At 41.7% G+C, this 27,768-nt stretch overlaps 1 protein-coding gene and 1 long non-coding RNA gene across 2 annotated transcripts in view; both read right to left on the bottom strand.

Moving 5' to 3' along the window:
• The window catches only part of LOC122663332 (putative disease resistance protein At3g14460), a 41,651-nt gene extending 40,111 nt beyond the window's left edge, over window positions 1-1,540 (bottom strand). Inside the window, exon 1 of the mRNA XM_043859012.1 lies at window positions 121-1,540. Within this exon, the coding sequence (XP_043714947.1) occupies window positions 121-1,540 (1,420 nt within the window). The remainder of the gene's footprint in view (window positions 1-120) is intronic.
• Window positions 1,541-1,580: 40 nt separating this feature from the next.
• On the bottom strand, window positions 1,581-15,200 carry LOC122662628. Its single transcript, XR_006333064.1, has 3 exons — window positions 15,189-15,200; window positions 2,499-2,506; window positions 1,581-1,745 (listed from the first exon to the last, which is right to left on the bottom strand). It is a non-coding gene; the product is annotated as an uncharacterized LOC122662628 (long non-coding RNA).
• Window positions 15,201-27,768: the final 12,568 nt, after the last annotated feature.

Genomic DNA, 27,768 nt, shown 5'->3' with positions numbered 1-27,768 from the left:
AAATAAGAGATCACATGTAACCAATCCTTAACCCAGCCCAATGTGCGGCTCTAATTTACAAAATAAATTAATAAATAAGCTAGGTGAAAGAGAACTTAGGTTTTGTAGGTTATAAGTTACCTTCAGTGGACATCATGGAAGGTGACAATTTGATGCCCTTTGACAGCTTAACCATGTCACTTGGTAACCCAGCGAGACGAGAGCAACCGTCCAGCTTCAACTTTTCTAGATTGTCAAGGTTACTTACAAACTCTGATAACATTTCAATACCAGTGAAGGAGAGGTCCAAGCACTCTATGTTTTTCCATCCAGTCATGTAATGCAAAGACCCAGAAAGAGAATTACAGTGAGAGAGATTCAATGTTCTTAGCCTTTCCAACCTAACCATAGACTCGGGTAAGGTTTCAATTGGAGTGTGGGAGAGGTCAAGGTGACAAAGCTCAAACAATTCCCCAAATGTAGTTGGCAAGACCCTGATGCCAATGTTGCTCAAATCCAAGAAATGTAGGCATTCGAGCTTATGGATGTCATTGGGTAGGCTGACAAGCTCCCGATTATGGCTCAGCTTCAATGTTTGTAGCCTCTGGAGTTCAACCAACGACTGCGGAAACACTTTCATGGAAGTTTCCGAGAGATCAAGGTAACATAGCCTTTTCATACCAACCAGACCATCAGGGGCTTGTTTGGTAATATCACATTGTTGTAGTAACACCAATTTTGGACATTGCTTGATATGGAGCCGTCGTAATGAAGGAAGAAGCTTTGGTAGCTCTCTTAGTTCGTCACATTTTTCTATTGCCAGTTCCACCAAGCAAGGAAAGTGATGAGAGATGATTCTTAGCTTCGGACATCCTATTATAAACAGCTCACGAAGGCAAGGGAATTGTCCTAGGCTTCCTCCTTTTTCGGGCCACTCCTTCCACTCTTCCATAAATTCAATACGAAGTGTCTCCAATGATCGAAATTGCTCACTATCTGCTGATGAGCCATCCCCATCACTTCCCACAATTTTTATGGCACTGCAGCCTTGGATGACCAGGTGATTGAGCAAAGGCAGTTTCCAGAGATGAGGCAAGAACCTGCATTTGTGACAATCAATGAGACTAACAGTCTCTAAATTAGGAAAGTAAGGATACTTTATCCAGGTTGGTAATCTCGTACCACCATAGTTTTCAATCCATAGAGCTTTGAGATTTGTAGGGGGCTGTAGGTGTTGAAGAACATCCTCGTCTAAATTAGGAAAACTATCTTCACTTGTACAGTGACTCCACTGCAGCCGTAGCCCAAGAAGGTGTGGCTTATTCTTTAAATTGGCCCCCATGGCTTCCCCAATGTAGCCAATATTTTCTAGATTACAAATGTCCAGAGTCCCACGGAGTTGGGACAAGCCCCTCAAGTTGCTAATATTTCTTGATCCCACAATGAATGTGCTCAATGTTTGAAGGCTATTCAAGTTATCCACTCCTCTTGGCATTTTATATGAACCCTGCACCGACCATTCCGGGAGAACAAAATGTCGAAGTCTTACAAGGTTACCCATATTTTCAGGCAACTCTCTAAGCCTCTTACAGCCAGTTAGGTCCAACATCTGTAGATTGTGAAGATTTGTAAATGAGTTGGGTAACCTCATAATATCAGAAAATGAGAGATCGAGAAGCCTTAGATGTTTCAATTTGTCAATTGAATCAGGCAACTCACAATTGCAACAATTTCTGAGATGTAGCACACGTAGCAATTGGAATTGGCTATCCATCCTGGTGGATAAAAAGAACTCGCGGCCACTTACAATAGCGTTTAGAGTTGTAAGGGTGTGTAAGCTTTTCATGGCCTTGGATGCTGTCATATTGACACTATAATTGTCCATAACATAGGACAAGTGACGAGTTCTTGGAAGAATTTGGGACGAGATACAATTCTCTCTCCTACAATATAATCCTCCTGAAACAAATTGTGCTAAATCATGAATCAGATCATGCATCACAAATCTTGATCTCGTGTTATTGGCGGATGACTGAAAAAATGACCTAATGTGAAGTTCTGTTGATAAGTCAACAAACAAAATCTGTCCACATTGATCTTGAACATACTCTGGCAAAACAGAAGGAGATGCTTGGTCAAAAGGATGACAATTAGATAACTCAAAGAAAGACCTCATTAATAGTTCATCAAAATACTCTGCCCCAATATCTTCTGATCGTTTCCTTCCTTCTGGTTGAACAAGGCCTTCCGCCATCCACAACATGACTAATTCAATCTTGCTAAATACATAGTTTTGGGGGAACAAAGCACAGTATGCAAAACATCTCTTTAGATGTGGTGGAAGATAATGGTAGCTCAACATGAGTGATGGAAGGACCTCACTCTCTCTTAAATCCCATGTTTCGTTCTCCAAAATATCTTTCCACTCTCTATCTTCCCTTTTATCTTGCAAGAGCTCAGCAAGTGTCTTTACAGCCAAAGGTAAACCCTTACATTTCCTTATAATTTTTTGTCCAAACAATTCCCACTTTCGATTTGCATCAGAGGAATGTCCATCCACGAAAGCATGCATTCTAACCATTGCATGACAAGCCTCGTCTGATAGATAATCTAGATCATGATACTGATTGTTCAGATCAGTGCTCACAATGGCGGCAACGGCTTTGCTCCGTGTTGTAACCAAAATCTTGCTTCCTCGGTAACCAAAAGCAAAAACAGTCCTTAAGGCATCCCATCTCAAGTAGTTCTCATTCCACATGTCATCGAGAACCAATAAGAATCTTTTCTTTGTCAATGCTTGTTGAAGTTGTACCTGTAGTAGGTCCAGTGAATTAGAAGGAAATAATGAGCCTGTAGTGGACTGGAGAATTTCTTTGGTTAACCTCACCACATCAAAGTGTTTCGATACACAGACCCAAGCTTTCAGATCAAAATGCTTCTCAACTGTCTCATGATTATAAACAAGTTGAGCAAGGGTTGTCTTTCCAGCTCCACCGACGCCAACTATGGGTAGCACAGAGAAATTATTACCATTGTTATTGGGACTTGGAGCTTTGTGTGATAGCAACCATTTAATAATCTTCCACATATCTTCCTCTCTGCCAAAAACTTTAGAACTATTCATCGAAGAACTAGTCCATGGCCTGCTTTGACCCAATACCTCGGACCTTGAGGACCCAGATCCAATGCTCAAGCCCAAACCTAGAGCAACACCTTCTTGTGCTAAAAAATTTAATCTGTGGTTGATATCTCTTACTTTTGATCCAAACCTTTTAATTCCCTGCAACTCTTCGGTGAAGTTATAAAACTTGGGCTGAATGCTTTCTATTCCTTCTAACCTTTCATAGATGGCCTTCACCGCAGATTCTGTACCAAACTTCAGAAAAGATGAAACACTACTCTCACTTGGACTTGGAGAGAGAGGACCTTTAAGGTTCCGTACCTGTCGGGTTCTGCTACCAAATTCAACTTTCAACGGTCGATGATCTTTAGTGGCATACATATCCAGTATGTGACTTGATGATTGGTTGTAGTTATGGGTCTTTGGATCAGTACCAAGGGCAGCTTCCTCTTTGTGTTCCTGTTTATTGGAGGAGATAAATGAGAAGCTGGAGGGAAGCTGGTCGGGTTTGGTTGTGGGGTTTGATTCAAAGCTCGGTAGAAAAGCCGCCTTTCCAGGACTTCCATCCGTGACAAATTGGGGGGCCTTCATGTGCACATCTTGGCATGTGTGGTGGCCCTTGTAAGTGGTGCGATATATTGGAGGAGTGTCATCTTTGGTCATTTGAATTTGTTTTTTTGCGTGGCAATGTTCTTCGCCGCACCTGTAGTAGCTCCTGTTCATCATAAGATTTGATTAGCTTTGTCTTTTTAAGTTATTAGCTTCTTCTTGGTAATCAAGAGTAGCACGTCAACCAGAAAAATTCCAAAGCAAAGTAGAAAAATCTTAAAATCTCTCTCTCTCTGCCTCTCTCTCTCTCTCTCTCATGCATGAATGAGAACATTAAGTATAAACCTTGGGTAGGCCCCGAGGATCTCTTTCTGGCCGTATTTTCGCCAGGAATAGCCGTCATCGATAGGGTTGGTCGTGCTCTCGATCCAGGTCTCTAACATCTTTCTGCATAGCAAGAAAATATTAATTCCCAGTTAGTGCACAATTAAAATTACTTGGACACCCCCGTCTGTTTGTTTATTATGTCCAATTTTTCAAACAATTATTTGATATTCCTGAAACGACGATGTTAGTATGCTGCTAGTGTTCTGTTAATGTTTAATTGAAAATGTCCATTTTACCCTTATCATCTATTAAATACAAAACAGCATAATTGACAAATTTAGCCTAACATCACATTCAATTAGGATTTGAATCCAGAGGAGTGGGATTTCTTTTGTGGTTTTAGAAACGAAAGGTGGGTTATGGATTTCAAGAAGAAAGAATAAAAAAAAAGAGCATAATAGGGAAGAGGGACGATGGTTTCAGAGGCCTAAATGAAAGGAACAGAAGTAGGAGGTCACGGCTACTGGTTTCAATATGAAGAGAATCGAAAGAGAAGAGATTCAAAGAGAAAGAAGAAGATGGAGATATAGGATGGGCAGTGCGCCTGCTACTTCTTCTTCTCCCGGCTCAGGGAAGCTCCGACATCATCGTCTCAGAACTATTTTCAATTTTTCAGAAAAAAATAGAACCTTCCATTCTTTCTTGCTTTCTTCTCTCCCTTCTCCCTTTTTTTTTCTCCTTTTTCCTCTTTTTTTTTGGGTAAGAAATTAAGAATGACGGCCCCCCTCCCCCAAGATTAGGTCATCCTTTTACTGATTCAAACCCTTAATCGATTTTCAGATCAGAAAATTTTTCCTTTTTCAAACTACCCTAATCTCATTTCTTAGAAATTCCGGTTGTGTTTCAAGGTGGTGTCGGCTCCATTTCGGCTGACGGTTCCAATGGTTTTCTCAACGAAGCTTTGCATCGGCCTTTCTGACTTGACAGTGAAGAGGAGATGCAGATCAAAGAAGCACCGATTCGACCTTCCGAGCTTAATCTTCAAGGATGCCTTAATGGTTTTTGAATTTTTTTTTATTGCAAGAGGAGGAGGAGAAGGGGGATAAATCTATCACTTTAGCATTTAAAGGTAGTTTAAGCATTATAAAAAATTTAATCGATGACATCGTCACTAAACAAATGGACATGATCAAAAGACATGGCAAAATGTTGGGGATGGTAAACAAACCGGCCATAGTCTGGGGGTTGTCCAAGTAATTTTCTCTTAATTAAACAATAATAACAATCGAAATTCCCAAAATTAAAACTTAAATGAACTCTTTAAAAAAAATATATTAAAGAATCAAATGGCCAAACTTGTATTTAAGAGAGTAAAATCATTGAATCAGAGATGCCCAACCTGTGTCTCTGAGCTGAGAAGAAATCTATCTGGTCAGTATAATAGTCATCCAGTATGTCGTCCGCATCATAGAGGAGTTGTTTAAGGAGGTAGAGCCATAGTTTCACAGCAACGCTATTGAACTGCTTCATTTCAGCTTCTTCAGATAAGGACTGAATCATGTCTGATGTCTGCTTCAGTGACTCTAATTCGTCCAAGGCTATCTTCCATTGGCCAGGACTAGGATCGCTGGTGAAGTACTCCTTCACTTCATCATGAGCTTCTTCATCAGACATCTGTTTTAGTATTGTTGAAATTTTTCGTAAAAGATTTACGTCGTTGAATTTGATCTCCTTCCATTGGCAAACGAACTCCGAGAACTCAGAGGTGGTTGACCCGCTGAAAATCCCATTAAGGAAGTCCGAGAGGAACTCATTGTCAAGTTGTCCCAGAGTTGACATCTTCTTCTTTCCGAGAGAAAAAGATGAAGACCAAAGTAAGCTTAACAAATGAACCAGAAATCAGAGAGAGAGAGAGATGAAGCAGGAAATGAGGAAACGCTCTTCGGTGTAGGTGCATAAGCCAATAAATGATGGCGAAGTTATCTTTTTCAAATTTGTTGGGGTCTTCCTACCATGGAGTCATGGATGGAGGGGGCAGTGTACGTCTCCATGATAGAAGATGGAGAGAAAAAGTCAAAACAAAATAAATGAAAAGAAAGAGAAGGTTAGAAGAAAGTGTCGTTTGATGGTGAGAGGGGTGAAGGATCTTTATCTCTTCTAGTTCCCTATCCGGCCAGTTCTCAGTTCCTCTAACAAGGGAAAGCTGGAATGACTATCCTATCCCTGTTCAAACATTTTTCTTGGGTGGGATCCACCATCCCTATTAGAGGAATTGGGACTAGGGCAGGGAATTGGAGGAGATAATTTTCCGAGGGGTGAATCAAGGAAAATTCTCTCCACCAATTCCCTATTCGGTCTAGTTCCCCAGTTCCTCTAATAGGGGGTATTGGATCCCACCCAGACAAAATATTTGGATAGGGGTAGGGTGATCATTCCATTAGATGAATTGAGAAACTAAGCTGGGCAGGGAACTGAAGCCAAGAGGAGATAAAGGTATGGTGATTCACTGACCTAATGTTTTTCAATATTCTTTCCTACAATGATGTTGGTTGAGTAACTTGAGTCTATTACCACTAACTGATAATCACAGAGTCATGTGCAAGAGTCTCCTTTGCACATCTCAAATTAATCGTTGCTTCGGTTCTGACGCTGGTCAGACTAACGTGCCTAGTAGGGTCCTGTATGTCTCCACCGATAAAAGATGGAGATAAAAAGTCAAAAGAAAAAGATAAGGTGAGAACAAACTGACGAGCAGAGGATAGGTATGCAAACAGCCAAAGAAGAATTAGCTCATTAAAGAGGACGAAGAAAAACGGGGACGGAGCTGCACCTTCCTGTTCATTCATCAACACCTGCTGCCTTTACCAAAAAAAATCAACACCGACTGCATAATGCATTTAAATTTCTTCCTCTGCTTCCAATGAATAAAGGTAAGGGTAAAGGTTCAATTCACACTGAACAAGACAAGTTTTTTCTTAAAAGGATGAGTGAGTGAGTTGTGAGTGTGTGAGACCTTTGTGTAGTATTGGGTTTGTCGAGTATTCTTTTTAGGGTTTGAGCGTGTGTGTTGACAGAGGGTGTACAAAAGGTATCCAAATTTAGATATAAGGTTGGGTTTGAATTAAATCTTTATTTTTATATTATTCTCTCCGTTCTCTCAAAGTGAAGAAATCCTAATTATGCCTGTGAATGTAAACATAAGTGCATAACTGAACCGTGCAAATAATTGTGTGTGTGAGTTGTTGTTATCATTTTTGTGTTCTCACTTTATTCACATGTGAACCCCACACACTCACTATTCATAGTTACTATTCACTTGATACTATTCATGGTCACTATTTTCTATCAAAAAAAATTCATGGTTACTATTCACGTGACACTAATTACAGTTACTATTCATGTGAAACTATTTATAATTACTGTTCACGTGTTGCCGTATTTTCATATTTCTCCATTTTTCTTTACACACAAGTGGGAAAATGTTATCGCTTTTCCCAACAAGTGGAAATAGAGTTAAGTTGGTGTCATCGTATGTAAAAGATCTCGATGGAGTTAAGCATTTCAACATGGATGATCAGCCTGAACGGGGGCAACTAGATGATTTGGAAAGCCAAGATGAAGGATTTGTTGTACTGAAAAGATCTATATGAACCCGTAAAAGGTGAGTCGTTAAAGCCACAGAGAATATCTAATACATGTGCAAAGCCTTAGACCAAAAAGTCATCGGCTTCATTCGCTAGTAGTTGTATGACTCTGTCTTCCATCATGTTTTCATAGAAACATGGGGGCATTTATTATGGAAAAAGTTCGAAGGCATGTATGATAGAAAACTGCCGGTAATAAAGCATTTCTAATCAGAAAATTTGTAAATTTTAAATACAAAGAAGGAAGCTCTGTTGCAGAGCATTTGAACAAGGTACAAAGCATTGTGAATTAACTCTCCTCTATGAGTTTGATGATGAGTACGTTGTAGACATTTTTACTTCTCTATTCATTACTAGAGACCTAGGAGACTCGGGTAGTATAACTTAGTAACTCAACACCAGATGGAAAACTCACCATGAGCCAAGTAACAGTAGGGGTGTCAAACTGTCGGTTCGGTCTGGTTTCGATCGGGCTGAATCAGTTTCGGTCTAGGAATGAGTGAGATCAAAACCAAACCATTAAAGAACTTCGGTTTTCAATCGTTTCGATTTAGGTCTGGTGGGGTTTCAGTTTATTTTCAATTTTTCAATATCAAGTTAATATCAGTTTAGATCATTTTGTTATCGGCCTTGAACCACAATGAAATCTTACATTCATAACCTGTAGTGAGAAAAGATTCGGTAAAAACACTTTAAATCATCTTCCCCAAGTCAAACAACCAACAATAGGGAAATTGATTTGATGTGTTCATGTTGTAATCGTAATAAAGAGGAATAAATTGTAAGGGTAAGATAACTAATATTGAAATCAATGGATAAATAGGGTTTAATAAAAACATATACAAATCAAATCATTGTTTATCATGGTAAGGGAATATATGTAATATTAAAATCAATGGATAACTAACTAGTGAGAAGATAACTAAAATTAATATCACAAAATAAACCATACTATCAAATCATTCATTTAACTGTCCAACTAATTTTGAATAGTGAACAAGGAAATCAACGGATTCATTGTTACAAATATTTCTTATTCAAAACCTCACACTCATTGATTTCTAACAATTTCCCTTATAACCAGAAATTTTCTCACTAATATTGAAATCAATGGATAATCAGTTCACCTATTCATAACCTCTTACTCAATGTTTTTTTCTTATCGATTTTATTTGGTTCAGTCTTCGGTTTGGATATCGGTCGGTTTGGTGCGGTCTGGTTTTCAGCTAGTCCCATCATACCCCAGTCCAAAAACCAATCCAATAAGTATCGGTTTGGTTCAGTTTGGTTTTTTCAGTCGTTTTAGCAATTCGGGCTAGGTTTTGACACCCCTAAGTGTAGACACTGGATTTTGTCACCCCCTTTGGCGATGATGACAACGGGACATTGACGATGGACGACGCACTTTCCCTCTTTCTGGACCCAAAATACTTGACCCATGAGCCCAAGAACCATTATGAACCCAAAATGGCCCATTTCAGGCCCAAAAACAAAGGAAAAAGGGCACTGCGCTCCCACGGCGCCGTGGACTTTTCCATGGCGCCATAAGGGGGTGTGACATCAGCCTACTGATGTCACCCACGGCGCCGTGGAAAAGTATCCCACGGCGCCGTGGACATGTACACGGAGCCGTGAAGGACTTATCCGGCCCAAGGGAGAGGATCCCCCCTCCCTATAAATAGGAGGGCCCCCCTCCCCCATTTGACACACAGTTTTTGGGCTGGAGACCCTCCATATGAGTTTTCCACCTCCCATCTCTCCCTTTTTACCCCTTTTTCCTTTCTTTCTCCTATAAAAAGTGTGAGTGAGCGCGTTCGGCGTGGATAGATCCTTCGATTATCCGTCCGAGCTTAGAGCGGTTCTGCTCTTAAGTATTGTTACCCCGTCAATGTACGTGTGACAATCGAAACCCTCCTATTACAGATATTCTTCTATCCAACCAAACTACCTAAAGGAGCCGTTACTCGGCCCAAAAAGAATCGGCGTCAGTCCATTCGTCCATCTCCCCTGAGCCAAGGTAATATATTTGCACAGGTATAATTACCGCATTCCTATCGTTTTAGTATATATTTCTTATATACATAATGTAGTTTATTAGGTTATAATTCAGTTCATAACATCTTAATGTAGTTCATAATACCCCCTATCCCCGCAATAAAAGAGAGAGAATACTCGTCACTATGTAGCATCTATCACAGAGAGACCGGTTTCGGCCGGGCGAGGTGGGTGCTTAACACCTTCCCACACTCGTAACCTGACCCCTTACCCGGACCTTTGGTCAGACCATATGGAGTCACGTAGCCCGATTCTGTTCACAACGGAGAGGGCTACACCTAATGGGTCCTAGGCCCTAACCCTAGGTGGCGACTTCACATTATTTTAGTATGTTGTGCATGATCCCAATCCCCTGATATCATTCTTGAACATTGACAACCCAGCATTAATATGCCTGTATCCACTAAGGCTGAGGAACCCTCGTTACTGCGAGGACCACGGTACTTACAGTGGCAACTTCACTGGGGAATGAGTGGATGAACATCCACTCGAGGTCAAACTTTCTAAATAGATGCTACCAATAAATGACAAAATATTCTCTCCCAAACTTTTGTGTAAAAAAAAAAAATATATATATATATATATATATATATATATATAAAACAAAGTACAAAAATAAAAATAATATAATAAAAATAATAAATATCATAATATGTTTGTCTGGCTAACCCCTGTGTGTACTAACCGCATCATGCATAGTGCTCGAAGTGAAATCAAACGGCGAGGGTACTCCCTGTCGTGCCTTTGCCCTCGGGGAGGTGAGGCACGTCATACTAAGTACTCTGAGATAGGATGATAATTGCTTCCTGTACCACTTTCTTGCACACACACACTGCATGGGAACCCCTTTTACCCCCGTAGTTAGTCGTTGGACCCCATGAGTAGTCATGGGTAATTCGCGGCGAAGCTATAGCCCTTGATATTTACTGTACGAGTTTAGAATCACTAACGAGGGTATTTACTGGTGTGCTGTGGAGTGCTTTCGCCACTCAAAAAAGGCACTAGCTCGATTACTCTGAGATTGTGTGACCTATTCTCCAGGTATATCAAAAGAGCCACATGCCTACAATTCGTAACCACAAGCGATACGTATATCGGTTCTGTCAAGGGTGACCTTGTTCTGCCCTATGGAAGCCTACCCATTACATGCATCATGTAGGAAAGTAGACCATACATGATTAGGATACGACACAAACTAACCATTGTTAGCTATAAGGAGGACCGAGTTTAGGGTTGCTCGATGATTAACCTAGGTTCAATACGAGATGCCACCCAAAGTAAGGAATTCCATAGTCCCACGATGGTCCCTCGAAGAAAAAAATGGAAGCCCGCTTCCATATGATGGAACCTTACATGTCCTTCGAAATAAGGGCGTCTCATGTTGACTCCAGGCATAATCATCAGTAACCCGACAACTAGGGTTTTGCTTTTGATTGTTATTTCTGTTTGCAAAAAAAAAAAAGAGAAAGTAAAAAAATAAAAATATATATACTTAGGCAATGACGGCATTCGAAGCCCGCATTCAGAGAGGTCCTACTGAAGCTTTAACAACAGCTTCGATTACTTGAGCCAGACAAAACAACCAGAAAAAAAAAGGGTAATGTCGTGACATGGATGAAAATTAAATACATAAGAAAATGATAATAAAAAAAAAACAAATAATAATAATAATAATAATGATGAAAAGAAAAGAAAGAAGATAATAAAAAAAAAATTTGTTGAATAAAATTTATTCCTTCTTAGGATCTAAACTAAATCTTCTCTTTTTCATAGAAGCACGATTCCGTCCTGGCCCATCTGGATCTGACGCGATGGAAGGCTGACTCGAGCCGGTCCATCATTCTTCCCAAGCTCTCCGTCCTCTTCTTACTCCTCTAGTTCATATGTTGAGATATCACTTGTAACCAACATGGATCTTACGGAGGACCACTTGTCTGAAAGTCATGTTGAGCACCGAGTGGATAGATTGCAGGCAGATATGGCCAAAATGCGGCAACTCATGGCACAACTGGTGCAGTCAGTCAACGAACTCTCTAAGGGTGGATCCATATCTGGGCCAATAGAGCAGGAGGTCCGAAAGACCAACTCCACGACCCCCAAAACTCCAATCACCATACTAGTGGAGGAAGGGGATGATAGTCGTCCTACGGACCCTCCCGAAACTGAAAGGGAGAAGAAGATGAGAGAAAAGGTGGCCAAACTAGAAGTGCTTGTCAAAGGTAAAGTCAAGGAGAAAGATGAAGAGGGTCTGGTGTTCTTCCCCGAAGGAAAAATTCTTGAAGACTTCAAGTGGAAGTTGGATAAGTTTGATGGATCAGGAGATCCTAGAGCTCACCTCAAGATTTTTGCCACCATTGCTAGAACGTGGGGACTTTCTGAAAACCAAATGGGGTAGGCGTTCTTGTATTGTTTGGATGGATCTGCTTTAAGGTGGTTAACGCAGCTTAATCACACTCAAACCCAATCATGGGCCTCTGTGGTTAAGGCATTCACGAAGTAGTATTCATACAATACTGAGATGGATATTACTCGAAGAGAGTTGGAGACCCTGAGGCAAGAACCAAGTGAAGAGTTTTTAAACTACATCATGAGGTTCAGAGAAAAGGCTGTGAAAATGTGGAACCTCCCTACTGAAGAGGAACAGGTCGAGATACTGCTAGAAAACCTGTATGGGGAGTACCGTGAGAAGATATATTACCAGCATATCAAGACATTTGATGCCCTTATGACAATTGGAAAAAAGATTGAAGACAAGATCTTCAAAGAAAAGCAGAACCAGAGTATGACCTGCGATGCCACAGGAAGCTACTCCGCAAGGAAAAGTCCAAGAGCAAAGGGAGGAAATGTGGCAGGGCAAGCAACCAAGCAGCGGAAGTCCAGGTAGTAACCACAAGAACCACCCCTCTTATGATCCAAACTGAACCTGAACCTCCCAGAAGGACTTTTGACTTTGGAGGAATGACACCCTCGTTGTTATTCACCAAGCTCAAGAAACAGGGAATGATCAATTCAGTTCCACCTAGGCCCGTGGATTTAAGTAACTCGCCTGCGTGGTATAAGCCCAATCAGTACTGCCATTATCACGAACAGCAAGGCCATCACACTGATAGATGCATATTCCTCAAGCACACGATCCAGGATTTGATCGATGAAGGTAAGATAGAACTCCAGAAGAAACAGCAGTCGAATGTCACCACAAATCCTTTGCCCAATCATGGAGTGAACATGCTTCAAGAAGATGTCAAGCATGCAGATCCTACCACCTTGATTCATCCATTTGGGAAGAAGAGGAAATTAATGAAGGCGCATGTCTATATAGCAATGTTGACCAAAAGACTCAAAGAGAAAAAGAAACGACAGACTCAACAGGAGATGTCTCAGGAAGTAAACCGACCCGATTCCGCTTTCTATCATCCAAATCAGAAGGTGCCACGTGGGTGGAATACCCAATACCCGCATGGGAAAGTCTCACAACCGCTTGTGAAGGGGACTTATTCTCCGGAGTCATCTACAGGGTTGGTAAACATGTTGCAAGGGGAAGCACCAGTCCGACTACACTGATCCAGCCCATCCCATTGTATTTAGGGAAGGATGAGCAGTCACGTCAAGTACGGGCAGAAAACATGCAGGTCTGCATCTATTGCGCCAGAACAAACTGTGATGGGAATGTCCGGTCAGGTGGACAACCATGCAATCACGGTAAGGGCATAGCATCCAACAATCGGCTCTGAAAGTTAGATTTCTTGGAGTTCGGATTAGAAGGACTTGATACAAAGGCACCCTTGCGCATGTACGACTTCTTACCATCCGAAGTAGGCCACTTAGTCCCTGAAGAAGTAGAGGGGAATGAACTCTCAAAGGTCACGCCCCAACTCCTCAAGGCAGTCTCAGCACTGGCCATTGGTCAAGTTCTATAAGAAGAAGTCTCTCTTATCCATATAGGGGGAGACACTGATGACAGCTCAGATGAGGTGGCCAATCGAGAAGTCTACGAGGAGTGGATGGAGTATGCCGAGCAGAGTCCGACGATGGATAATGAAGGAGTTGGTGCGATGGATTGGGTGAACAACATTGAGAGTGATGATAACAATGATCCAACCAATCTTATCCAACCCATATCGTCAGATGAGGACGAAAGCAGAGATGACTAGGAGATATCCTCACCAGAGGTCCCAAGAAGTGATTGGACTGTGTCCAGGGAAGAATTCGAGCAATGGAGCATGAGTGTGTTCTACCAGGTAGTAGACATACTGGATGTCTCCACCAATACTCAAGAGATCCTTTACAAGGTCACTTCTTTGTTTCCAAATCTAGTGTGCAGCAACTTTGCAGCACGTTGCGAGAAGTTGGAAATCCCAAATGAGAGTGACGTACTCGCTCAGACCCTCCATGAGTTGCAAAACATGACTTGTTTAGCCAATGCCTTGGCTCGGGATTTGTTCGGAGCCCCTCCTGAAGATCTGGCCCTGTATTCGAATTCATTCTCCTATCCGGATCTGCCCCAAAGAAGTGAGACATGGGATGCATGGATCAATGACATCAGTCTCAGAGAATTTTAGAATGACCCCACCAAAGGTATCTTTCCTATGGACATCGATGATGAAGGGGAGGAGGATTCAGAAGGAGAATAATCATCCGAAGAAGATGAAAGTGAGCAAGAGGTTGAATCAGAAGGATCGGAACATGAAGAATCTGAACAAGAAGAAGAAATAGAGGATGAGGAACCTTGGCAACCATGGACGTGTCTGGAAAAGTATGAGAACATCTGCGGACCAGCACCATGGGCCTTGTCATTTCAGGTGAACAAAATCCATCAGGATATGGATAAAATCTAGGAAATGCTTATAAGAATGGTGGTTATAGATGACAAGTACCAAGAGGAGCTTCAACAACTGGAACCCGTCAAAGAACAGTGGTCACTCCCTCAAGCAATCCATTACTTGGAGAATTCTGTGAAGCTAACTTTGGCTTTGGCACAAGACCTGTATGGGACTCCTCCTCCTTCCCCAGATCAAGGAATACCGTGCGTGGGTAAGAGCACATGATGAGTTCCATATGTGTCATGTCAACGGAGAAGGAGCAGTTAATGATCCAACGGGGAACATCCACCCAGTTATTTCAAGTCCTAAAGAGAGTTCTGAAAGTTCAGGTTCTCAGGAGGAAGAGAAAGATCGCAACTTTTATAAGTCATTACGAGAAGCAAAGAAGATGTACCAAATGGCCCTGGAAGCCTTTCAGGACATTATCCAGTTGATACCAAAAGATTCTCGCATGGTCCAGTAAGTTGCTAAGAAGCAAGATCTATCAAAAATCCTAGATCAAGCCCAGAAGTCTATCGTGGCCTTGTCTGATGAAGGAGCAGAAATCCAAAATTGTCCCAAGGGCCCCATTATCATCACCGATAGTGACGAAGAGGATGACAACCTTTATCTAGTCCAGTTGGTCATCAAAGGAAGGGAGTCAGAAGTCGTAAAAACCAGGAGCGGCCGAAACTCCAAGAATAAGGAGTTGACAGTGGAAAAATATCATTCTAGCCAATCAATGGCGGTTGTTGAGCCAAAAAATCGAGTATTGGACCAATTGAAGAAGGCCCAAGCCAATATCTCAATCTGGGGATTGTTAATGGCGTCACCGACCAACCGAGAAGCTGTTTTGAAAGTTCTCACCAAAGTACAAGTGCCCATAGAAATGGGACCTGAAGAATTATCACACATAGTGGGGGCCACTTATGCTATTCAGTCACTCTTCTTCTCAGAAGAAGACTTACCCCCCGGAAGGGAAGAATCATAACAGGGCACTTTACATTACCGTGGAATGTAACAAGAATCAGGTTCCCCAAGTCCTGATAGATAATGGGTCTGCTCTCAATGTGATGCCTCTCAAAGCTGCAAGATGCATGGGTTTATCTCTGGACAAGATGAAGTCATCCAGTCAAACCATCAGGGCATACGATAATTCCAGGAGAGAAGTGATTGGGATTCTCACCACCAATGTCAAGATTGGGCCAGCCTATTTCATCATAGATTTCCAAGTCATCGACATTCAGGCATCCTTTAATATGCTGCTTGGAAGGCCATGGTTGCACTCGACGGGAGCTCTAGCATCAAGTCTCCACCAAAAGCTGAAATTCATACATGACCAGAAGGTGATTACCATCTTCGGGGACCCAGAAATGGTGCATTCTCTGGCTAACATTGAGGTGGGTGGTTTACCCTCACAGGAGGTACAGTTGGGAGGGTTTGACATCGGCCACATTCGCACTACCTCTGCAAGTGAAGAAGATTTGAGTCTAGGGAAATTCCCGATGATATGGAGCAAGGCCTCTATGAAGATCATGAAGAAGATGAAATACTTCCTAGGACTGGGGTTAGGAAAGAACCAACAAGGAATACCAACATTCCCGAAGATACAAGCCAATACCGGTCGTCAGGGTTTAGGATTCAATCCGAAGGACCCAAAGAGGAAAGCCTCAGGATGGAGAAACAGTGCAGTGAATGGTACTCCGTATTTTAAGATTCTGATCGGGTACTTCATGAAGGAGGGAGAAAACTTTCCTTACTGTGAAAATCAAGAACCATGGTTCGATCAAGAGCAGGGCAAACGTTTGTCGGGGCTTGAAATATTCTTCAGAAATGAAGTAGATTGGGTGGCCATGGAACTGGGTCAGGCAAGCAAGAAGGAAATTACAGGAGATCAGGGGATCGGCGAGCTGTTTGAAGTAGCAATGATCATCGAGGAAGAAGAAGAAGGGCCAGCACCACATCTTCTCATATAACCTCTTCAAGGATCCATAGCAAATTGGGCAAGAATGATGGAAGATTCCCGTGTTAATGAGTCTGAAGTTATAACCAGCTCTAGCATAGTCCTATCTGAGTCTGTCTCCGAGTCCGTATCTGAGTCCCTTAAAGAAAGTGGAAATGTCCAGTTTGTTCGGTCTATTTGTAATGTTCCCCTTATCATGAATGAAATTGCTGATTCCGAGTATGCTTCTTCTTCTTCTTCTTCCTCTTCTTCCTATTCTTCCGATAATGATAATGTCCTAGAACATCGTAATCTGTTAGAACAAGTGGAGCAAAGAAGAGCTCAACCCGTCCGAGAGGATACCCATCTCATAAATATAGGGACCGACTAGTGCCCTCGAATGATCAAAATTGGTTCTTCCCTCAATAACGTCGAAACATCCCAAATGTTCTCTCTTCTCAAGGAATCTGAGGAAGTCTTCGCCTGGTCTTACAAGGATATGCCTGGCATCGATCCAAAGATCGTACAACATAAATTGCCGACATATCCGGATGCTCGCCCAGTCTAGCAGAAATTGAGAAGGATGCGACCGGAATGAAGTGAGAAGATCAGGGAAGAGGTCATCAAGCAGTGGAATGCAGGATTTCTCCAAGTAACTCAGTACCCCCAATGGTTATCCAATATTGTCCCAGTCCCTAAGAAGGATGGGAAAGTCAGAATGTGTGTAGATTTCTGTGACCTCAGCCCTAAGGATGATTTCCCATTACCCCATATTGACATTTTGGTGGATAATACTGCAGGCCATGCTTTTCTATCTTTCATGGATGGTTTCTCAGGATATAATCAAATCAGCATGTGCCCAAAGGACAGGGAGAAGACTGCCTTCACCACACCATGGGGAACATTTTGTTACAAGGTGATGCCTTTTGGATTGAAGAATGCTGGGGCAACATATTAAAGAGTAGCCACGGCCATACTGCACGACATGATACACAAAGAAGTAGAGGTGTATGTCGATGATATGATAGTCAAATTCGTTGATCAGCAAGGCCATTTTGCAGCCCTCAGAAAGTTCTTTGAAAGAATAAAAGAATACAAACTGAGGTTGAATCCTCAAAAGTGTGTATTTGGGGCAAGGACTAGAAAGTTGCTGGGTTTCCTTGTTAGTGAAAGAGGGATAGAAGTGGACCCTGACAAGATAAAGGCCATCACAGAAATGCCACTACCCAGGACGGAAAAAGAGGTACGAGGGTTCTTAGGCCACATCTAGTAAATCAGCAGATTCATATATCGGCTAACGTTCACTTGTGAACCTATCTTCAAACTTCTAAGGAAGAAAGAGCCGAAAGAGTGGAATGGGAAATTTCAAGATGCCTTTATGAAAATCAAAGAGTATCTACTTTCTCCTCCTATACTTGTCCCTCCAGTATTCGGTGAACCTTTGCTCCTATATTTGACAGTAGGAGAAACAGCGATCGGATCAATGATGGCCCAAGTCGGCAAGGCGGATGGAGAAGAGCATGTAATTTACTACGTGAGCAAGAAATTGCTAGAGTATGAAACTCGATATACTCCTGTGGAGAAGACCTACACGTCCCTGCTCTGGGTAACTAAGCATCTAAGGCATTATATGGTATCACATCCAGTCAAATTAAACTCACGAATGGATCCGATCAAGTACCTTTTCGAGAAACCGGCACTGACTGGGAGGATGGCTAGGTGGTTGTTGCTATTATCAGAATTCGACATAACTGATGTCAATCAAAAACCTGTGAAAGGGCGAGCAATTTCTGACCATTTGGCAGCATTTCCCTCAAAAGTTGGTTCCCGAGCAACAGAAGACCTTTTCCCAGATGAAGATTTGCATTCTATAGAAGCGGAACCAAATGAAGGGTGGTAGTTATATTTCGATGGAGCCGTAAATCAAAAGGGGTTTGGTGCTGGGGTATTACTGATAACCCCAGAGGATTTCTACTTGCCAATGGGGTTCCGGTTGGAATTCAGTTGCACCAATAACATAGTAAAATATAAAGCTTGTGTCATTGGGTTGGAAATGGCTTTGTCTGTAAGAGTAGACAAGATTAAAGTTTACGGAGACTCCTTCGTCGTGATCTGTCAAACACAAGGGAATTGGAAGACCAGGGATGAAAAGCTAAAGCCCTACCAGGTTTATTTGGTGCAGTTGACCCGATGCTTCAAAGAAGTCTCCTTTGAATATCTGCCCAGAGATAATAATCGATTTGTCGATGCGTTGGCCACGCTGGCATCCAAGGTAGAATGTGATACACATGACAGGATCCGGCCTTTTTTGATAGAAAGAAGGACTGGCCCAGTATATGGAGAACCAGTCAATGCGCTCACTAAAGATTGAAGGCCTTGGTATGCTCCGGTGATTGATTACATCAAAGAAAGGAGGTACCCTGAATATTTTTCAGAAAGGGAGAAGAGGCATTTGCGAAAATATGCCACTCAGTTCATCCTCCAAGGAAACTTGTTGTACAAGAGGTCTTATGATGGCATCCAGCTGTTATGCGTAGATGAGGAACAAGCTCAAAATATTATGAAAGAAATCCATCAAGGAATATGTGGACCACACATGAACGCAAGGATGCTGGCCAAGAAAATTCTCAGAATGGGGTACTATTGGGCAACAATGGAAGCCGAGTAAGCTGTCTTCGTAAGACAATCCCATAAATGCCAGATATTTACCAATATCATTCATATTCCTCCAACAGAGTTACACTCATTGAATGCCCCTTGGCCGTTTTTTCCTTGGGGAATTGATGTAGTTGGCAAAATAACTCCAAAAGCTTCCAATGGTCATCAATTCGTGTTAGTCGCCATAGACTACTTCACAAAATGGGTGGATGTGCAATCTTACGTAATCTTGACTTCCGCCAAGGTGGCAAAATTCATAAAGGAGAACATCATCTGCAGATACGGTGTACCTCAGCAATTGATTTCAGATCAAGGCCTGCATTTCCAAGGGAAGGTGGAAGAACTCTGTAACCGATTCTGCATCAAGAGGCATAAGTCTACTACTTATCGCCCGCAGACTAATGGGGAAGTAGAAGCTATAAACAAAAATATGAAGGTCATACTACAAAAGATGGCAAATACACACAATGATTGGGCAGAGAAGCATCCGCTAGCCTTGTGGACATATCGGATGTCCATCCGAACCTCTACCGGAGCCATCCCATATTCTCTCGTGTATGGAATGGAAGCTATATTACCCATAGAAATTCAAGTCCCTTCCCTTCGAGTTTTACTCGATAGTCAATTGCCAGAAGGAGAATGGGTAAGGGCTAGATATGAAGAGTTCAATCTCCTGGATGAGAAAAGGATGAAGGCCATGGATAATCTCAAGAAATACCAGCAAAGAATGGCTAGGGAATTCAATAAAAGCGTCCGCACTCGAAGTATTGAAGAAGGAGATTTGGTCCTTAGAGAGGAACGGGCTCCAATCCACGATCCAAGAGGAAAATTCTGACCCAATTGGAGTGGACCCTACAAAGTCAGGACCATATTGCCAGGTGTAAGTACCGTGGTCCTCGGGATGAGGGTTCCTCAGCCTTATGGCGACAAAGATTGGCTTTGATGAATAACAGCGTATCATTCTGATATATCATCATGGGGATTGGGATCCTGCTTTATAAAGAAATGGAGTCGCCACCTAGGATTAGGGCCTAGGACCCAATGGGTGTAGCCCCATCCGGGGTTAGCGGAAAGGGCTACTTGATTCCATATGGTCTGGTCACAGATTCAAGGTAAGTAGTCAGGTTACGAGGGTGGGAAGGTGTTAGGCCCCCACCTCGCCCGGATAAACCGGTCTTTCTACTAGATGCTGGTTTTTGAATATTCTTCCTTGATAATATATCTTATACTAACATGTAAGGCTAAATTATGATACACTAATCTTGACAAAGGAAGAGAAAATCATTTATTATGTACACTAAACGAGTTGCTTTAATTGTCTACATTATGCCAAAAATAATGAAAGGGAAAGAGACAGATACCTGTCTAGAAATGCAAGAAATAAATGAAAGCGCACCGAGGGCGAAATATGTGATGTCCCACGGCTCAGGTAGAGACGGACGATCGGCTTGTCTCTCTCTTGTCGGACAGAATGAGGCTATACGAGATGAGTTTTGTCACTCAGACTTCGGCAGAGTAACGGCTATCTAAGAGATTCTTGTTATCTCGATACGACGCATCATTTAACGTAAAGGGGTTTTTCGTTATCTGTATAATCGACGGGATAACAATACCCAAGAGAAGAATCGCTCTATGCTTGGATGGGTATTCGAAGGATCTACCCAAGTCGAAGAACTCCACTCACTCACATACCCAAGAGGGAAAGACAGAGGAAAAGAGGGTGAAAAGGGGGCAAAACAAGCCCTGGAGGGTCTCCTTACCCGAGAAAAGCTTGAGAAATGAGGGGGGGAGACCCTCCTATTTATAGGGACGGGTCCCCTCTCTCTCCTGGCTAGATAAGTTCTCCACGGCACCGTGGAGATGTCCACGGTGCCGTGGTGGACTTTTCCACGGCGCCGTGGGTGACGTCAATAGGCTGATGTCACACCCCCTCATGGCGCCGTGGAAATCCGGTACACATCCCCACGGTGCCGTGGGAAGGCGCCCACAATGCCGTGGGAAGGCGTCCACGGTGTCATGGGAAGAGCCCACGGCCCGCTAACCGGCTAGCGGGACCGCCGTGGTGGGGGAGGGTGAGCAGTACCTCCTTCAGCATTTGATAAAAGGGTCTTATAAGTTATTTTAGGGATGTTAGGGTGATTTGATTTATATGTAGGGACAAGAGTCCTTCTTGAGAGAGATACTGATGTCTGTCCGTGTCCTGTTGTCATCATCGCCGGGGGGTGACAAAATTCAGTGTCTACAGTTTGCCCCTCTTTGGCCAAGGCCTGTGCCAGCAGCCGAAGGGTAAAGACAAAAGACCAACTAATTTTGTCACCAAGAGCATGTCTCTGCGACGCTTTGCTCAAAGGCGACGAGTTGCTAAAAAGAAGGTTAATCACGATGAAATCTTTCGATAACTCTCAAAAGAAAAACTCGGAAAAACCAAATCTCTATCTTGTGAGCATTGCTCAATCAAATTTTGAGGGTGAAAAGGCACCGCTCAACCGAAGATCTAGGTAAGGCACCACTCGGCCCAAAGATCAAATTTTGAGGGTGATAAGGCACCGCTTGACCAAAGATTTAAATAAGGTACCACTTGGCCCAAATTTCAAGATAAGGCACCACTCGGCCAAAAGATCTAGATAAGGCACCACTCGGCCCATAGATCAAGATAAGGCACCACTCGGCCCAAAGATCTAGATAAGGCACCACTCGGCCAAAAGATCAAATATGAGGGGCTCCACTGGGGATAGAATTTTGAGGGTGATAAGGCACCACTCACCCGAAGATCTAGATAAGGCACCACTTGGCCCAAAGATCAAATTTGAGGGTGATAAGGCACCGTTTGGCCAAAGATTTAAATAAGGCACCACTCGGCCAAAAGATCTAGATAAGGCACCACTCGGCCCATAGATCAAGATAAGGCACCACTCGGCCCAAAGATCTAGATAAGGCACCACTCGGCCAAAAGATCAAATATGAGGGGCTCTACTAGGGATAGAATTTTAAGGGTGATAAGGCACCACTCACCCGAAGATCTAGATAAGGCACCACTCGGCCTAAAGATCAAATTTGAGGGTGATAAGGCACCGCTCGACCTAAGATCTAGATAAGGCACCACTCGACCAGAGTTGCCAAACAGGCGGTTAACCGCGATGAAATCTTTTGATAAACCGATTGATCTTGATTGGGAGCAAGAGGATTCGATTGATCTTGGTTGGGAGCAAGAGGACTCGATTGATCTTGATTGGGAGCAAGAGGACTCAATTGATCTTGATTGGGAGCAAGAGGACTCGATTGATCTTGATTGAGAGCAAGAGGACTCGATTGATCTTGATTGAGAGCAAGAGGACTCGACTGATCTTGATTGGGAGCAAGAGGACTCGATTGATCTTGATTGAGAGCAAGAGGACTTGATTGATCTTGATTGAGAGCAAGAGGACTCGATTGATCTTGATTGAGAGCAAGAGGACTCGATTGTTCTCGGTGCTAACATCTTGAACAAGAGTTAGTATGATTCATGATAAATGATTGGAGTTTATGTATGAGGACTTTTCCTCAACATTTAGGGTTTTTCCCCTTTTCAGGGCCTTTCTTGAAAATATTTTTCTTTTAAGTTTTTATTTTTTCCTTTGTTTTACAAGGTAAGACCGTCCTGATGCCAAAGAAGTGTTGTGTCACAGAGAAGGTGCTCGCATGGTATAGACATCATTCTGTCGATGATGGCACGTGGAAAGCCACTCTTCAGTCAATCTGAGACAACGGTATGACGTACTTATAGCCGATCCGGCTGACCTGTGGAACGACACATTCCAGTCATTCCGAGGGAAAGATATGGTTTCAGTGAGAGACAGGTCTCATCTGAAATGCTTGCTGGGGAATGAGCCATTCACGAGTTTTGACAATGGTTGGATGATAAAATTATGCGCAAGTGCAGAAGTGGTCAAGAGATCACGACGATCAAACCATACATGAGTCCGGTAGTGGCCAGATAAAATAATGATTTGGATGATAAATTGTCCATGGGTTTAGACTAAAAAGGATTGATTTGTACATGAGTACAATGGAGCCCGAAAGATTCATGGGATGATCGAACTACACTCGAGTATAGAGAGGATCAGAAAGTTCAATGATTAATTTGTACCTGAGTACAAAGAGGATCAGATAATGGATCAATCTTGTACACGAGTACAATGAGGATCAAATGATGGATCAATCTGTACACTAGTACAATGGAGACCGAAGATTCATGGGATGATCGAACTACACACGAATATAGTTAAGATAAAAAATATTGATGACTAACTTGTACACGAGTACAAGGAAAATCGGATAAAGGATCAATCTTGTACACGAGTACAAAGAGGATCAAGATGCTGGGTCAATCTGTACATGAGTACAATAGAGACTGAAGATTCATTGGATGATCGAATTACACACAAGTATAGTGAAGATAAAAAATATTACTGATTAACTTGTACACGAGTACGAGGAAAATCAGATAATGGATCAATCTTGTACACGACTACAAAGAGGATCAGGATGATGGGTTAATTTGCACACGAGTACAATAGAGACTGAAGATTCATGAGATGTTCGAACTACACGTGAGTATAGTGAGGATCAAAAAGTTGAATGATTAATTTGTACACGAGTACAAGGAGGATCATATAATGGATCAATCTTGTATACGAGTACAATGAGGATCAAATGATGGATCAATCTGTACACTAGTACAATGGAGACCGAAGATTCACGGGATGATCGAACTACACACAAATATAGTTAAGATAAAAAAATGTTAATGACTAACTTGTACACGAGTACAAGGAAAATCGGATAATGGATCAATCTTGTACACGAGTACAAAGAGGATCAAGATGATGGGTCAATTTGTACATGAGTACAATGGAACCAAAGATTCACTGGATGATCGAACTACATACAAGTATAGTGAAGATAAAAAATATTACTGATTAACTTGTACACGAGTACGAGAAAAATCAGATAATGGATCAATCTTGTACACAAGTACAAAGAGGATCAGGATGATGGGTTAATTTGCACACGAGTACAATAGAGACTGAAGATTCATAGTATGATTGAACTATACATGCAAGTAGAGTGAAGGTCAGAAAGTTCAACAATTAACTTGTACGCGAGTATGAGAAGGATCAAATGATGGATCAATCCATACACAAGTACAACAGAGATTGAAAGGTTAATGAGATGATCAAACTATACATGAACATAGCAAGGATCAGAAAGGTCACAGAGTGATCAAACTATACGTGAGTATAGTGGGATCGAAAAAATCAATGAATGATCAGGCTATACACAAGCATAGCAGGGTTCAATAGGGTCAAAGGTTCAATCAATTTGTATGTGAGTACAGCTGGGGCCAGAAGATTCAAATGGTAATCGAACTATACACGATTATAGCAGGGATCAAAAGGATCAAATTGCACGAGAGTGCGGAACCATACGTGAATCTGGTATAATCGAAAGATCAAACTAACAGTGATCCAAAAAACCAAATGCACATGAGTGCAGCAGTGGTTAAGGACTTGGTCAAACTGTACATGGGGCCAAATCATTGGAGATTGAGTTGTACATGAATTCAACAGTGATCAGATAGTCCAACTGCACGTGAGTGTAGGAAGTACAAGGGTCCAATGGAACTAAATGATCAGAGCCCAGGCCGTATATGAATTCTGCCATGATTGGCTGAGTAGGTTGCACGCTAGTGCAACGGAAATGAAAATTCAGATGGCATATGATCAAGACATTGGTCAAGAAAATGCAATCCTATGCATGTGTAGCCATGATGAAAATGGAAAAGCAATCCAAAATGTATACCATTAGATGTCAAGTAGTGCATGGGCATTATGGTGATGAAAATAGGATAGCACATGAGTGCTGTCATGATCGGATTACTGGAATGCTTAAAGGAAAATGTAATCTTATGCACACGGATCCATGATGACAATGGTAAAGAAGTCTATCACTAAAACTCAGGTAGTTTGCATTATGATCCAAAATGCAACAAAAAACAATCTTATGCAAGTAATCTTTCTTCTTCTTTTTTTTTTTTTTTTTTTTTTGCATGCAAAGGGAATCACAGTCCTAATGCAAATTATGTTATGCAAAAAGGAAAACACAACCCTATGCAAGTAATCAATTCTATTCAAATGTTTATGACACAAATACAAGCAAGTGAAAAGTAATCACATACAACCATAGACACTTACCAGATATTCTCCATTTTTGTGTTGCACAACACTTGTCCTTCACAAAAGCTTAGTGCACAATTATACGTTACCAAAAAATATATTTTGGCAGAGAAATCTGAGATTCACTCAAACCCCTTTATTTATTTATTTATTTATTTTTAGAAACAATCTTATTTGTGAGAGAAATTTATTTTGAAAACTTATGGTTATTCACATTCTGACCTAGTAATGCATAATTCCACATAGACATATTATTCTCATCCCGTTACACACGTAGACTCGTCAAACATCGCTTATCCAACATCGAACAGGTGTGGGGTGAATTTTTTACAAAGTGAGTCAAAGGGGTAAATTGAGAGAACGTGTATGAACAAGATGGGTGGATAGGTCATTCTTTCCTCCCTTCATGGAGAGTCATGGCAGTTTATCCCAGACAGTATCATCCTTCTCTGCTTGTACGATCATTTTGTCTTTTAGGCTGAGACTCTTCATGATTGGGAGTCGATCCTCATGGACAACATGCCCCTTTAATTTCACATGCTCTTGCCTGGTGGATTGCCCCAAGGAAACAAATCATTTTTCCTTATGCTCCTTTGTCCTTCTTATCTTGGATAGGGGTTGCCTCAGTGACAAGTTAATTCTTCTGCTCGTCATACTGGTTGAGAGGGTGAGTACAATGTTGCTGGCATTTAATCCCCTAATCATCTCTTCAGAAATCTTCATGATCTTGGTAGACGTGCTTCTTTTTCTTCACATCATCGGATCGCATCAAAGAGAGAGGGATACTAGTGGGAAAGGGAAAAAAATAGAAATATGATAGATATGATGCAAGTGAGCAAAAACTAAAAGTTGTACGTGGACAAATGGAAAACTGTACATGTGGGAGGACCGAACTTGATTATTACTTCATCAAGTTGCCTACGTACCCCAAATAGGGATCAGGTCGAACGTAGTTCAGGACAAAGATGTCTTAATGTCAAAGCCTTGATGATTAAGTTCCATCATAGCCGGCTGAGCCCGAAGCTGTGGACGAGAGTCTCATCACCATTTGGCCCGGGAGGGCTTTACTAGGTTGTAATGGGGCTTAGGACTGGGTTCCAAAGGATGATAAAGGCTCAAATGTACCCCTAGGGTCTAACCATGACTCGACAGTTCTGCTCCCAAAACTTTATCAAGATTCTGGTAACTGAACTTGTTAGGAAATTTCTTCTTTTTTAATAATATAATCAAGAAGTTTGGCAATCCCTCTCGTGTCTCAATTGAAGACTTTGGTAATTTTAACCCTGATAATTTTGACAATATTGTCTCCGTAGGACAAGTGGCTATTTTTGCCCCATGGTCTAAGTGCTCCCAATTATTTGCAATGCCTTGAGCCAATGCATCCTTTCTTCTCTTTTTTTTTTTTGAACTCTCATTTTTTTTTCTCTCTTTTTCTTTTGGCTGTCATTTTTTTTTTCTGTTCTTTTCTTTTCTTTTCTTTTCCTTCTTCTTCTTCTTCTTCTTTTTTTTTTTTTTTGAACTCTCCTTTTTTTTCTTTTTTGAGATTGGTCCAATTTTGATTGTGGAGACAGAGCTACTCTTTTTTTTATTATTATTTTAAATCCTTCGGAAACGTATTGCCCTTGTGACATCTTACTTCACTGAGAGACCTCTTCCGGTTAGACCCTAGAAGCTAATGGAACATTTTGATGAGCAAGAAGATATATGGATAATGAGGTGTGGGTGGGCCAAAGTGAGTTTTGTTTTTTGTTTTTTTTTGTTTTTTTTGTTTTTTTTGTTTTTTTTTTTTAAGGGAACGGCTAAGGCACAACTGGGGGACTAGTGGATTTTATTGTCTCAGGGTTTATTTGAGATGACTAGCGGCCAAAGGGGGCCTCCCTTAACAGGCTTTATGAGATGAAATCTTCATCCAGGCTTCCGACTCGTTGGAAGGGGATCAGATGTATGGAAAGCTCCAGATCTTTGACCATTAAGACTTTGACATTGGAAAGAAGGGTAGTAATTTTTTTTTTTTTTTTTTTTTTTTTGGTTTATTAAAACTAGTAGTCATGAGATCATCATAAACTATTATTTAGATGAAAGAGAAAAGAAAGAGAACGAGTAGGTGGACGAGAGAACATATTCATTGACGGCTAATGGAAAATACACAGTGGATGAGTTTACAAAAGGAAATTTGACTAAATGAAAAGACCTAAAGAACTAAGGGATGCATACCCGATGATGTCTTCAGTGCGATCCTGTCTACACAAGAGTGAAGTACTGTTACTGCTTTGTCACGGGACTATGCAATTTGTACCATGAAAAATGCCATTCTAACTAGAGCCGGGTGCTGGAACTATTTCCAGTCAGCAAGACTAATGCTCGTCAAATTAATGACCGTAGTTTAATGCCTTCGGGCAACAGTGATGTCCTCAATCAGTGTTTGCCCCTGTTCCATCGGAGGAATACGAAGAACTTTCTTCGACGATTCTACCATTTT

The sequence above is a fragment of the Telopea speciosissima genome, chromosome 5, assembly GCF_018873765.1.
Source record: "Telopea speciosissima isolate NSW1024214 ecotype Mountain lineage chromosome 5, Tspe_v1, whole genome shotgun sequence".
Taxonomy (NCBI): domain Eukaryota; kingdom Viridiplantae; phylum Streptophyta; class Magnoliopsida; order Proteales; family Proteaceae; genus Telopea; species Telopea speciosissima.
The sequence above is the reverse complement of the archived record's forward strand: the minus strand, read 5'-3'. Positions and strand labels throughout refer to the sequence as shown.